The sequence below is a fragment of the Ranitomeya variabilis genome, chromosome 2 (genome assembly GCF_051348905.1).
Source record: "Ranitomeya variabilis isolate aRanVar5 chromosome 2, aRanVar5.hap1, whole genome shotgun sequence".
NCBI classification, from domain to species: Eukaryota; Metazoa; Chordata; class Amphibia; order Anura; family Dendrobatidae; genus Ranitomeya; species Ranitomeya variabilis.
The window spans coordinates 117,553,100-117,568,101 of NC_135233.1; the positions used below are offsets into that span (position 1 = coordinate 117,553,100).

The 15,002-nt window shown below is 43.0% G+C and overlaps 1 protein-coding gene across 2 annotated transcripts in view; it reads right to left on the bottom strand.

Annotated features, from left to right (window-relative positions):
- Nucleotides 1-15,002, bottom strand: part of LOC143804618 (two pore channel protein 2-like) — a 100,240-nt gene extending 85,238 nt beyond the window's left edge. The window contains exons 1-2 of one of the 2 annotated variants that reach the window (XM_077282875.1): nt 14,688-15,002; nt 1,145-1,227 (exon numbers count right to left, since the gene is read on the bottom strand). In XM_077282875.1, coding sequence (XP_077138990.1) covers nt 1,145-1,227; nt 14,688-14,777 — 173 coding nt within the window. In that variant the 5' untranslated portion in view covers nt 14,778-15,002. The remainder of the gene's footprint in view (nt 1-1,144; nt 1,228-14,687) is intronic. The other variant, XM_077282876.1, reaches the window with a different exon arrangement.

Here is a 15,002-nt window from a genome sequence, read left to right on the forward strand (position 1 = left end):
GATAAGTGGGCGTTCTACAAATAGATGTACCACCTATTAGATATTTATGGTGCATACTTTTAATATGCTCTCAGAAAGTGATACTCCCAATACTCAAGTTTTATTGTGGCTCTTGGGGCTGGTTCAATCTAACAAAGTGGCCCTCAGACAAATAAAATAAAGGTTGTGCACCCCTGCTCTAGTATATGAAGCCGAGGAGTGTGAGCCAGGCTTCACTGCGCTCGCCCAGTGTGTACAAATGAGCAAACCACAAGTGGGACTTCGACTCGGCTCTCAGTGATGTCAGTATTCAAGCAAAATGATAATCAGGGAGGAATGGGCGTTATAGGAGTCAGGCCACATTAGATGTCTCCAATATGCAAATGCCAGCAGCCCCATTATATATTTGGCTAGACAGCCGAGCTGTCAATCAAGCAGGGTGGCATCGGGCAGGGAGTAACGATGAAGCTGTAGCACTCACAGGGCATCGGTCCACTCCCAAAGCACTTCTAACTTGATTAGCATACATGTCCAGAAAAGGATTTTTCAAGGATATATAGGTACGGTATCTATTACCTTGTATTTTCAAGGCTTACATGGCCAAGTGTAAGGCTGGTGACAGATTACCTCTAAAAAAAAAAGGTTGACTGCCACTATGAAGCCGTTGAAGCAAACCACACATCGGGTGTGGTGTGGACCTGGTACTTGGGAACCTATCTGCATGGCACTAACCAGGTGCATATTTGTCCCAGATCATAGCGGAGTGATGTTTTAGGACATTTTTGTGCAGCTGCACTTCTTAGGAACGTTGGAATGCTTACAGTGGGGGAATTGCACCCCTAACTCACTCTTCTCCACACATCCATCTTACTTTTGGAATGCTTGGTGCTTTAGTTCCGATTCCCGCCATTTATTTCTCATTTATGTACCTGCAATATATAAATCCAAACTGCATCCTGCTGTCCCCTTGTGCAGCAATCTAACAGATAATCCAGACTGTCGCACCTTGTTTTAGGTCTTTTGCTTTTACCCCATGTGTGTATTTTAGACTTTTATTTAAAATTTGATGTCATTTAATAAAGTCTTATATTTTACTCAGTTTCCCATTAGCCTCACATTCTGTTTTGGCATTTGCTTTATAGAAAGTACACTATATCATGCTCACCTGATTGCTTCGGGTGATGTTTCAAAGGGAATATTTCTATTGTACTGAGCATCATAAACATAGGCAGCAGCCAGAAGTAATTTCTAAGAAAAAAAGAAAAATGACATAATATATACCAAATGTATAGTTCACAATAAAAGAGAGCAAACTAAAAACATCAATATACTGCGTGATGAATTAATAAAGGTATAGTAGTATAAATTTTGACTTGGCCGAGAAGCTTAGGAGATCACAAGGTCCCTTCTACTGTTAGTCTACGTTCACATTTGCAGTCTGCGCCGCAGCGTCGGGCGCCGCAGTGTCGCCGCATGCGTCATGCGCCCCTATATTTAACATGGGGGCGCATGGACATGCGTCGCACTTGCGTTTTGCGACGCATGCGTCACTGCGGCGCACACGTCCGGGCGCAGAGGATGCAGCAAGTTGCATTTTTGCTGCGTCCAAAATCAATCAAAAAAGGATGCATGCGGCGCAAAACGCAGCGTTGTGCATGCGTTTTGCTGCGTTTTTGTTTGCGTTGTGTGTTGCGGCGCCGACGCTGCGGCGCACAACGCAAATATGAACGTAGCCTTAGACATTCTTTAAATTCAGGGCAACTGTCTTCCAAATCACCACGCTAAAGCTACAGAGTAGGTGAAACCAGGGGCTAAAACCCATTTGGGTAATCTCTCTCTGCATCAACTTTCTGAAAGTGGCTTGTAGGACCGGCTGCATATTTACTATGGCATTTGGTAAGCCACATTGTAAGGGTGTGTTCAGATGAAGAAGGTGGTCAACATTGTGGCTGACCCTCTGTCTCGAATTTGCAGTTTTCACTTCCACGAGACCACATGTGGATTACTATGTGACCACATGCTGCAGAATCCACATGTAAGTCAATCTGACAACTTTTTCACTTTGTGAAAACATATGCAAATCATTGAAAATATGTACATCAGTACACATCAGCAACATGGGCTTCTCATAAAAATGGATGGGGGGCATTTTTCACCCAGTTGGATACTCTTTGAAATCTTTGTGAACATGGTTATCTGAAGAGTAGAGATTGCAGTCGCACCAATTCCTTGATGCGTAAGCGAGTCCAGAGAACTAATTGCCATGAGAAAAAAAAAACAAACAACAAAATCAACAATATTAGGGCTTGTTTCCACTTGCGAGAAACACGTCCATGTCTCGCATGTGGAAACCAAGCTGTGGCGCCGGCACATTGGAGCGGAGCGTGCAGCTCCATGTGTTCCTATGCGGCCGCACGCTCCGCTCCTGAATGCCGGCGCCACAGCTTGGTTTCCACATGCGAGACACGGACGTGTTTCTCGCAAGTGGAAACAAGCCCTTATACATGACACAAAATAGGTGGGGACCATTTTACAGATTTTACATTGGGGTGCAGACATACCAAGGACATCACTTAACTAAAATCACTACAGTGGAGGGAATGAAAAAAACGATATATAAGCATTTAAGATTAGTATAAGAAATAAATAATATTCAGATCTTCTGCCAGTGTGACTTATGTATGATTACGGAATATGCATTTGACTTAAATGACAAACTGCACATTTACGCAAAAAGTTCATTTCTCACAACTACTGTACAATCTGATCATGGATAGAATGGTCAACAGTAACCAAGCAAAGTGAGCCAGAATTCTGAAAAGATTGCATGAAAAAGTGGGACGCATTCCAGGTGCCAAAATTGTTAGTTATTTTAGATACTTTTTACAGTTCACTAAACTGTTTTAAAATGTATCAAAAAGAGGTAGTTGCTGAGCGGGATCATACAATGTACCGTGTAAAAACAATAACGCCCCTTTCACATATCAGTTTTTTGCCGTCAGTCACAATCCGTTGGCTCGACGGATTGACGGATCCATCGCAGATTGTGAAAAACTGATGCAACAAATTCGTTTTCTGAACGGATCCAACTAGCGGATCTGGATAATTGGATCTGAAATAAATCGGAGAAGCTCAGTTAAAAAAAACGGAATCCATTGCCAGATTCCGTCATTTGATGGGTCGGAGCCCATAGGCTTCCATTCGAGCAAGCGACAGACGGCGACGGATCCGTCGCTGTCCGATTTTTCGATGTACACAAAACGTTACTTTGTCCATTATCTCCGGCCACCGGACAAACAATTTTCAGATGACGATGGCATAAAACTGATGTGTGAAAGGGGCCTTAGGCAGCCAAGAGGAAAGAGGAACAGTTTAACAAGATGCACCAAGTTTATCCTTTTTTTGTCTGTCCTACCGTAATTCTATCCTGTGTAACTTTAGGACAGTTCAGGAATTTTTTCCCTGAAACAGAATCATCTGTAGGTATTAACTATACGATACGGACAAAATATTCATACATATACTATTCTTAAGGGTATGTGCACATGTTGCAGATTCCATTGCGGATTTTTCCACATGGATTCTGCAGAATCCGCAGGTAAAATGACCAGCGTTTTACCTGCGGATTCCCCCTGCGGGTTTTCTGCGGATTTTGCCTACGTTTTTACACCTGCGGATTCCTATAATGGAATAAGTGTAAAATGCTGCAGATTCCGCACAAAAAATTGACATGCTGCAGAAAGTTAACCGCTGCGTTTCTGCGCTGAATTTTCCACAGCATACGCACAACGGATTTTGTCTTCCATAGGTTTACATCGTACTGTACACCGCATGGAAAACTGCTGTGGATCCGCAGGGCCAAATCTGCTGCGGATCCGCAGCCAAATCCGCAACGTGTGCACATACCCTAAAGGTGATCTAAGGAAGGGTGTCTAACATACTTATTAAAATGCGCCAATGCAGGTATTGCATGACTGATTGTTCAGTCTGACACAAGCTGCATTATTCGCCACTCTTATGCCCTGCAGAATTTCAGCCCATTTTTTTTAGACTGAAATTGCCCCTCTCGGCTTATACTTGAGTGATTACCAGGGGTCGGCAGGGGAGGGGGAGCAGCAGCTGTCTAATAATACTCACCTGCTCCTGGTGCGGTCCCTGCATGTCCCTGGTTCTCCGGGCGCCGGCAGCTTCTTCCTGTATTGAGCAATCACATGGTACCGCTCATTACAGTAATGAATATGGACCCCACTCCACTCCCATAGGGGTGGAGGTGCATATTCATTACTGTAATGAGCAGTACCATGTGACCGCTCAGTACAGGAAGCTGCCGGCGCCCGGAGAACCAGGGACGTCCAGGGACCGCGCCGGGAGCAGGCGAGTATGGTGGGGGCAGTGCGCTCTATTCACCTGTTCCTCGTTCCACCGTCGGCACCGCTGCGTCTTCTGCGTCCTCTGCAGTGACGCTCAGGTCAGAGGGCGCAATGACGCGTTAGCGTGCGCCGCCCTCTGCCTGAGCGTCAGTGCGGAGGACGGGGGAAGACACAGCGACGCTCAGCGGTGGAACGGAGGACAGGTTAATATAGCAAGTGCTGGGGGCCTGAGAGGTGAGTATGTCATTTTTTTTTTTTTAAATTGCAGCAACAGCATATGGGGCAAATATCTCTATGGAGCATCGTATGGGGCCATGTGCAGCATTATATGGGGGCAAATATCTCTATGGAGCATCTTATGGGGCCATAATCAGCATTTGTGCAGCATTATATGGAGCATATTTTAATATGGAGCATCTTATGGGGCCCATCATAAACTGTATGGAGCATTATATGGGGCTCCTGATTCAATATGGATATTCAAAAACATTTAACCTACTGATGTCTCAATTAATTTTACTTTTATTGGTATCTATTTTTATTTTTGACATTTACCGGTAGCTGCTGCATTTTCCACCCTAGGCTTACACTCGAGTCATTAAGTTTTCCCAGTTTTGGGGGCAAAATTAGGGGGGGGGTCGGCTTATACTCGGATCGGCTTATACTTGAGTATATACGGTACACAGACAACTAAAAAGAAAGGACAAACATAATCCCAAAGTTCTTTCTTTGAATTATTTTTCCCCTCACTAAAGAAAATGCATATGCATGTGTGGGCTTCACATTTATAACATGTTTCCAGTTTGACTACACTCTGCTGCACCTCTTCTCTTACCCAAAAAATAAAAGTAGAATTAACCAAAAGCAACCAAAATTGAACACATTTTCCTGCAGGTCATTAAGCAGATATTTCCTGCAATCATATGCAAAAATAGAAATAACAGTGATACATTAGATCTTCTACAAGTATTTTGTATTTTAAGTGGTAAGTAATAAAATTTATATTTTATGGGTTCTTTGCTTTACCATTTTTGCTACCTTATTGATCTGTGCTTGATAGAAACAAACAACCAATCAGCTTCATGCAGCCAATTAACGGTTCATTTAACGGCTCTTATTAGTTAGTGGTAATGCACCCCTAGATCCAGGTAACCGCTTGGACTTGATCTCATCCCTTAGTTCTCCACACTGGTCCAGACACCAAATTCACTTTTCAAAGCCACAACTTGTTTTTGAAGACTTCCCTCTAATCCAACCTTCTGCAGCACGTCCTCACACAGCACCCTTACAAATAAGTGCCATTATAGTGCCCCTGAATAAATATATCTGGCAATAATATACCCTAAATAAGCCTATGCTGTGCCCCCGAATAAATAATTCCCCCTGCACAAAGAAGAACATATCTTAAGAGAGACTACCTGGCCTCAACAACATCTCCTTGTAAAATTGTGTCCACACCATCCTCCATTGTGAAATATGACATCGCATCATCCTCCCTTACTAACCATAGCACCAACAGCCATTATATACTATAACCATCACACCACACTCCCTTATGGCCATCACACAAGCCTCACATGTACTGCTACCGCAACAACGTCATCCCTTAAAAACAACAACAGTCACAGGAACCCCCTTATGAACTATAGCTGCAGCTCCATCCCTCTTATAAACTAACTGCCACACTGTCCTCCTTTATGAATACAGCCTTCACATTGTCCCTCACGCTATGCACTCTCTCCACAGGCTGTCCCCTCAACACTAAAAAATAAATAGCAACAAAATAGCATTGATTTCTGCTCACCTTCACCGCTGTCCTCACTGCCTCTGTGTTCCAGGCCCATGCGGAACCACGGCAGAGGTGCGATAACATTGCATAATCATGCCACAGCATCCCCTGACTACACGCTACACGTCGGGACAGGGAACCGATTAGGGCTCCACTGCTCCAGCAGTGCTGGCCTGGAGATCTACTCAATCATATGAGCATCTTCTAGACGCAGAAACAACTGAATCCTGCAAATGCGAATTGGATCGGACCCTGTGGTTTGCTGAATCGGCTGTTAATTAAACAAACAGTTTTGGATAACTGGGACGAACCAGCCGAATATCACCCCTGTGGATACATCAGGTAACATGTCTGAAGAACTATTTCCAGCAGAAATAAATAACCTATCTTCCACATCGGAGTGCTCAACGCAGAACACTTTCCTACAGCCTTACACTACAAGTTATACAGTGTAAAGCAAAATCAGTCAAAGACTTGGGGTTGGAATTATGGTGGAACACTCCATGAAATGTTTCAACATTTTTACACAACTCAAAATTGTTCTTTTCCTCGGCCAGCTTTGCCGAAGTGGGTGAAGATATGGTACTATAAGGCCATGTGCACACGATGCGGATTCTGCTGCGGATTTTTCTGCAGCAGATTTGCAAAATCCGCAGTGCTAAACCGCTGCGGTTTTCACTGCAGATTTTTGTGCGGTTTCTTCTGCGGGTTTTCAACTGCACTTTCCTATTGGTGCAAGTTGAAATCCGCAGCGGAATCCACAGAAAGAAGTGACATGCTCCTTTTTTTCCGCAGAGAATCCGCACGGATTTTTCTGCATCGTGTGCACTGCGGATTTTGTTTTCCATAGGGTAACATTGTACTGTACACCGTATGGAAAACTGCTGCGGATCCGCAGCATCGGATCCGCAGCAAAATCCGCAGCGTGTGCACATACCCTTAGGCCGGCCTCACACTGGCGAGTTTTACGGACGTATGAGCGCAGAAAATACACCCGGAAAATACGCCTAACACACGGCCCAATGATTCCCTATGTCCCAGCTCCTATCAGCCGTATTTTACTGATCCGAATTATACGGTCTTGTACGGCCGTAGAAAATCACAGCATGCTGCGTTTGTCACCGTATTGCGCAAAAAAAATAAAAAATAAAAAAATTAAAAAAAAATCGCCAATGAAAGTCTATGGGGGCGAGAAAAATACGGATTCCACACGGACCAGCAGTGTGACTTGCGAGAAATACGCAATGGTGTTAGTGAAAAGCCGGCAATTCAATTGCCGGCTTTTCATTTCTCCTTCACAAACCCGACAGGATATGAGACATGGTTTACATACAGTAAACCATCTCGTATCCCTTTTTTTTTTGCATATTCCACACTACTAATGTTAGTAGTGTGTATGTGCAAAATTTGGGCGCTGTAGCTTGTAAAATAAAGGGTTAAATCGCGGAAAAAATTGGCGTGGGCTCCCGCGCAATTTTCTCCGCCAGAGTGGTAAAGCCAGTGACTGAGGGCAGATATTAATAGCCTAGAGAGGGTCCATGGTTATTGGCCCCCCCTGGCTACAAACATCTGCCCCCAGCCACCCCAGAAAAGGCACATCTGGAAGATGCGCCTATTCTGGCACTTGGCCACTCTCTTCCCATTCCCGTGTAGCGGTGGGATATGGGGTAACGAAGGGTTAATGTCACCTTGCTATTGTAAGGTGACATTAAGCCAGATTAATAATGGAGAGGCGTCAATTATTTTGCCATTTAACCCTTTATTTTAGCAGCTACAGCGGCCAAATTTTGCACATACACACTACCAACATTAGTAGTGTGGAATATGCAAAAAAAAGGGGATATGAGATGATTTACTGTATGTAAACCATGTCTCATATCATGTCGGGTTTGGGAAGGAGAAATGAAAAGCCGGCAATTGAATTACCGGCTTTTCACATACATCGCGCTGAATTAAATATAAATGCAGAATATATATATATATATATATATATATATATATATATATATATATATATATATATATATATATATATATATATATATATATATATATACACACATACATATACACTGTATATATGTTTTACCGAACATTTGAGCACATAAATCCATTAGATGTCGGTTTTGCAAGCCTGCGAGTAAATATCGCAGTACGGAGGCCATACGGATTACATACGGAGGATGCCATGCGCAAAATACGCTGACACACCCTGCCTACGGATGACATACGGATCACTAATTTGGGGACTTTTCTGCGTATTACGGCCGTAAAATACGGACCGTATTTTGATACGCTGAGTGTGACGCCGGCCTTAGAGTGTTGTGACTCTTGCCTGACAAATTTACAACACAGGTTTCCCCACAAAATTGGTGCTACATCAAAATATTTGCCAGCAACTGATGGAATTAACATTTCTGGCGGAGGTTTTCACCGGTTGTAAGATGTGTCAAATTAATTAAGAGGCACACACATGAATTTGGAGCATCTAATTACACACCTTCTGTAATTAAAACTGGCACGCAAAGACCTAAAAAGTTTACTATGGCACAAAGGGAACCTAATTAAAAAAAAAAGTCTAGAACGGAAATACAACAGTTGGAGCAATCACTTACAAAATACATTACCAGATACAGGACTTCAGTAGGTTTTGGTTTTCGTTTTGTTCAGGGTTTTTAGTTGCTTTTATTTTATCAAAGTTGAAAACTTTGAACTTTCTTGACTAAGCTGAAAGTGGCATGATTATTATTAAGAGATCATTAACTATATTTAACTTGGCCACTTGCTCTGGAATTTGTATGAACATCGTAGATCAGTAGATAATAATAAACTTACTGTGCCCGGTTTGTAGTTTTACAATTCTTTAGGTCTATGTGCACACGCCGTCATTTACAACCCCTGGCAAAAATTATGGAATCACCGGCCTTGGAGGATGTTCATTCAGTTGTTTAATTTTATAGAAAAAAAAAGCAGATCACAGACATGGCACAAAACTAAAGTACCGTAATTTTAAATGTCAACTTTCTGGCTCTAAGAAACACTAAAAAAAATCAATAACAAAAATGTGGTAGTCAGTAATGGTTACTTTTTTTAACCAAGCATAGGGGAAAAATTATGGAATAACTCAATTCAGAGGAAAAAATTATGGTATCATGAAAAAAGAAAAAAAAAAAAACACTCCAAAGCATCACTAGTATTTTGTTGCACCACCTCTGGCTTTTAGAACAGCTTGCAGTTTCTGAGACTTAATGAGTGTCAAACAGCACTCTTCATCAATCTGGCTCCAACTTTCTCTGATTGCTGTTGCCAGATCAGCTTTGCAGGTTGGAGCCTTGTCATGGACCATTTTCTTCAACTTCTGCCAAAGATTTTCAATTGGATTGAGATCCGGACTATTTGCAGGCCATGACATTGACTTTATGTGTCTTTTTTTCAAGGAATGTTTTCACAGTTTTTGCTCTACGGCAGGATGCATTATCATCTTGAAAAATGATTTCATCATCCCCAAACATCCTTTCAATTGATGGGATAAGAAAAGTGTCCAAAATATCAACATAAACTTGTGCATTTATTGAAGATGTAATGACAGCCATCTCCCCAGTGCCTTTACCTGACATGCAGCCCCATATCATCAATGACTGTGGAAATTTGCATGTTCTCTTCAGGCAGTCATCTTTATAAATCTCATTGGAACGGCACCAAATAAAAGTTCCTGCATCATCACCTTTCCCAATGCAGATTCGTGATTCATCACTGAATATGACTTTCACCCAGTCATCCACAGCCCACGATTGCTTTTCCTTAGCCTAGTGTAACCTTGTTTTTTTCTGTATAGGTGTTAATGATGGCTTTCGTTTACCTTTTCCGTATGTAAATCCTAATTTCCTTTAGGCGGTTTCTTACAGTTCGGTCACAGACGTTGACTCCAGTTTCCACTCATTCGTTCCTCATTTGTTTTGTTGTGCATTTCCTGTTTTGGAGACATATTGCTTTAAGTTTCTGGTCTTGACGCTTTGAGGTCTTCCTTGGTCTACCAGTATGTTTGCCTTTAACAACCTTCCCATGTTGTTTGTATTTGGTCCAGATTTTAGACACAGCTGACTGTAAACAACCAACATCTTTTGCAACATTGCGTCATGATTTAACCTCTTTTAAGAGTTTGATAATCCTCTCCTTTGTTTCGATTGACATCTCTCATGTTGGAGCCATGATTCATGTCAGTCCACTTGGTGCAACAGTGTTATGACCCCAATGGCGAGGGTCTCAGAGGAACGTGGAAGTCTGCAGAATACAAAAATCCAGCTCATAGGGCAGTGGTAACTGGGTTGACCATATATCTACTCCTAACGCCAACACTAGAAGTAGCCGGGGATCATTCCTACGTTGATTCTAGATGACACGCGCCAGCCGGAGAATCTAGCTACCCCTAGTAGAGGAAAACAAAGACCTTTCTTGCCTCCAGAGAAGGGGACCCCAAAGCTGGATAGAAGCCCCCCACAAATATTAACGGTGAGGTAAGAGGAAATGACAAACACAGAAATGAACCAGGTTTAGCACAGAGAGGCCCGCTTACTGATAGCAGAATAAAGAAAGGTAACTTATATGGTCAACAAAAACCCTATCAAAATCCACACTGGAAATTCAAGAACCCCCGAACCGTCTAACGGTCCGGGGGGAGAACACCAGCCCCCTAGAGCTTCCAGCAAAGGTCAGGATATAGATTTGGAACAAGCTGGACAAAAATACAAAACCAAAACAAATAGCAAAAAGCAAAAAGCAGACTTAGCTGATATAACTGGAACCAGGATCAGTAGACAAGAGCACAGCAGACTAGCTCTGATAACTACGTTGCCAGGCATTGAACTGAAGGTCCAGGGAGCTTATATAGCAACACCCCTATTCTAATTTGATGCAGGTGTTATTTTTGGGTATGAAAATTTACAGGGCGATTCCATAATTTTTTCCTCAGAATTGAGTGATTCCATAATTTTTCCCTTATGCTTGGTTAAAAAAGTAACCATTACTGACTACCACATTTTTTGTTCTTGATTTCTTTTTGTGTTTCTTAAAGCCAGAAAGTTGCCATGTGAAATGACTGTAGTTTTGTGCCATGTCTGTGATCTGCTTTTTTTTCTACAAAATTAAACTGAATGAACATCCTCCAAGACCGGTGATTCCATAATTTTTGCCAGGGGTTGTAGATACTAACGGAACCCAAATCGGTTTTGCTATAGTATGACACTTGAAGAAAACAACATCATAGTTTTCCATTAAGAGTCTTCTTTGACGCTCCTCATGTCATACTTGTGGTGGCTTTGTAGTGTTTTTTTCCTTTTAATTTAAATGTCATATATAGGACAGCATAACGCACCAGAAAAAGGACCAGTTACTTTTTAAGATGCTTCACAGCTTTCAAAGCTTGAAGTCGCGGAAATAAGTTACTAAAGATGGAACAAATGCACAGCACATCGTTTTGATATGGCTGTACAATGTACATGTTCATTCTTTTCAGCGTTTTTTGGCACTTTTTAAAGGTGGAATCCACACAAAAAAGATGTCATGTGCACATGCACTTATATAATGCTTTAAGATTGGTGCCCAAAACATGATTGTGCTCGGACTCCATAAAGGAGGTTCAGAACATTCTTGACAAATCACATTCTTGGTAATAATTATATAGTTTACAAAAAGAAATAAGGCATCTTTCACAAGTTAATTATGTGGCTACTACTTGATTTTACAACTGTTATTACTACAAACAGTATAAGGCCTCATTCACATGTAAGTTTTATTTAATGTAGGAGAAAAACTGATCGAGTTTGGTCAGCTTTTTTTCGCTAATGAGAAAAAAAAAAGTTTCTCCACCTTCTATCAGTCAGTGGAAAAAAGGCCCACGATGGCATCCAAATGTCATCAATATTTTTTCACAGACCCATAATGACTTTCATTGCATAGCTTGATCCAAAATTCAATCAATATCATTTTGCACGGACCATTCTGTCCATAAAAAAATGACAGGTATGTGAACAGTGCCATAGACGGTCATGAAAAAAAAAAATTAAAAAAAATGGATAGCGCTTGTATGTGAAGAATTGACTTGTGACTGAGTCCTAAGACCGATTTCACACTTGTGACTTTCATGGTTCCAGTACTGTGATGTCTGGAGAAGCCACTGTTCTCCTGAACCAAATTCAATAGCTTCATACGGAAGTTATTTATGAGTCTGCTGAGTAGGAGTTAGGCCTCTTTCACACTTGCGTCGGTACGTGTCTGTCGCTAAGCGTTGGCGCGACGTACCGACGACCGTTGTGAAAATTCGGCACAACATGGGCAGCGGGTGAAGTTTTTCAACGCATCCGCTGCCCATTGTAAAGTCCCGGGGAGGAGGGGGCGGATTTCCGGCCGCGCATGCGCGGTAAGAAATGGCGGACCCGACGTACGAAAAAACGTTCCCTTGAACGTTTTTTCATGACGGCGGTCTGCCAAAACACGACGCATCAAGTGCACGATCGATGCGACGTATGGCCATATGTCGCGATCCATCAGCAATACAAGTCTATGGGAAAAAAACATCCCGCGGGCACATTTGCAGGATCCGTTTTTTCCACAAAACGACGCATTGCGACGGACGTCACACAACGCAAGTGTGAAAGAGGCCTTGGGAGACCAGCGGCAGGTCTGGACATTGAGGTCTGTACTTGGACCGTGAATTTTGGATGCGTAAAACTTTACCCTACAGCACAATGTACTTGATATAAAATAAAAGTATAACAGTATTATTCCCAGATTTGTGTGCACAGATTTCAGCAAGCCCCTTTTAGAGGAATAGAAAAGTCATAGAAATTATTGCAACAGAGCTGCCACCTGTAAACATAGACAAATGGTCCCACAAACGTCAAAAAGTCGTCCACAAATTGCTTACGTGACAGGGTCCATGTGCAGCTGCATGCACGCTTCCATATCGTGGTGCTACCACCTGCCATTGAAATTAGCGCTTTCATGTCTATAAAACTGATGCAAACTGTGAACCTTTGAGAAATCACTTGTGTCTACTAGCACATGGAGTGAAGAGTTGCACAAAAATTGATGATTTTTTTATGTTTTGGCGTTTTTACACCAATTTCAAGTAGTGGCACCAACTCGATTTGGCTACGGCAGCCTGTCTAATTCATGGAAAATGGTGGCATTTCTTACACCAGAAATGTTACTCCAGATTGTGACCGGAGTCAAATTTCTAATGAGGCGAACACTATTGATAAGATGCTCAAAACTAATTACGTTAACATTTACATCTTATTTGCGGCACGCCCGTCATACGAACCACCAGTCTTAATGAATTGAGGCCATAACTTTGCTCTGATGTTCAGCTAGCTTTCTGCAACCAATGCCTTACTCATGTTGCATACTTGTAATGTAAATTAAATGCAAAACAAGGGTTACTTAATACATGCCATATGTATAGCGGATGTATTTTCCAGTCTTAATTACGGCCACAAGTCTAGGTCAGAGAGTGGGACTTGTGGCTTTAACGTGGACAAGGAAATACAACTGCTATAATGTCTGTATGAGCAAAGCAACATAATCAGACACGAAGTGTGTGTTCACACATACAAAATCCAACATGCATTCCTGGGACTCAAATCCAAAGCTGTTGTGCAGCAGATTGGCACAAGGATTAGCCAGATTGTCATAAAACGGGGCTAATTTTCACCATTTCCATCCAAAGTAAATGATATGTAAAAGGATCCACAAGGAAATTTTCAGTTGCATGAGAGGGAAAGCCAGTGACTGAAGGCAGATATTAATAGCCTAGAGAGGGACCATGGTTATTGGCCCCCCCTGGCTAAAAACATCTGCCCCCAGCACCCCAGAAAAGGCACATCTGGAAGATTACCTGTAAGATTACCTGCGGATTTACCGCGGATTTTACACCATTGGATTCCTATAAAGGAGTAGGTGTAAAACGCTGCAGAATCCGCACAAAGAATTGACATGCTGCGGAAAGTAAGCTGCGAAAAGTAAACTGCAGAGTTTTCCGCATGCTCACTGCGGATTTGGTTTTCCATAGGTTTACATGGTACTGTACAACACATGGAAAACTGCTGCGAATCTGCAGCATCAAATCCGCAGTGTGTGCACAGACCCTAACAGAACCTGTTGCGGAAGCTCCATGGCCCTGGATATCCTCAGGGTCTCTGTGCAGAAGCTCCATGACCCAGGATAGCCCCAGGGTCTCTGTGCAGAAGCTCCATGACCCAGGATAGCCCCAGGGTCTCTCTGTGCAGAAGCTCCATGACCCAGGATAGCCCCAGGGTCTCTCTATGCAGAAGCTCCATGACCCAGGATAGCCCCAGGGTCTCTCTGTGCAGAAGCTCCATGACCCAGGATAGCCCCAGGGTCTCTCTGTGCAGCAGATCCATGACCCAGGATAGCCCCAGGGTCTCTGTGCAGAAGCTCCATGACCCAGGATAGCCCCAGGGTCTCTCTGTGCAGCAGATCCATGACCCAGGATAGCCCCAGGGTCTCTCTGTGTAGCCGATCTCTCCTACCTCCTCGGGGTCCTGCCCTGGGACGCTGCATCCTCCCTCTGTTCCGTTATTTCCACTGCTGACATCACTTTTCACTGGACTTTCCGACATGATTTAAAGGGATTCACTAAATATCGATCTAGCAGCTTCCAGCAGAGCTTGTCCTGCCGAGTGTGAGGGTCCTGCCGAGTGTGAGGGTCCTCCTGCCCTGTGCTGATCACACTTCTCCACACACGTTGGTTGATGAGCGGAGCTCCCCGTCCTGCTGCAGCCGGGGCTGGAGTCACATGACCGAACGGAAACCACTCAGCAGGATTTGGGGAAAGCTCAGATTTC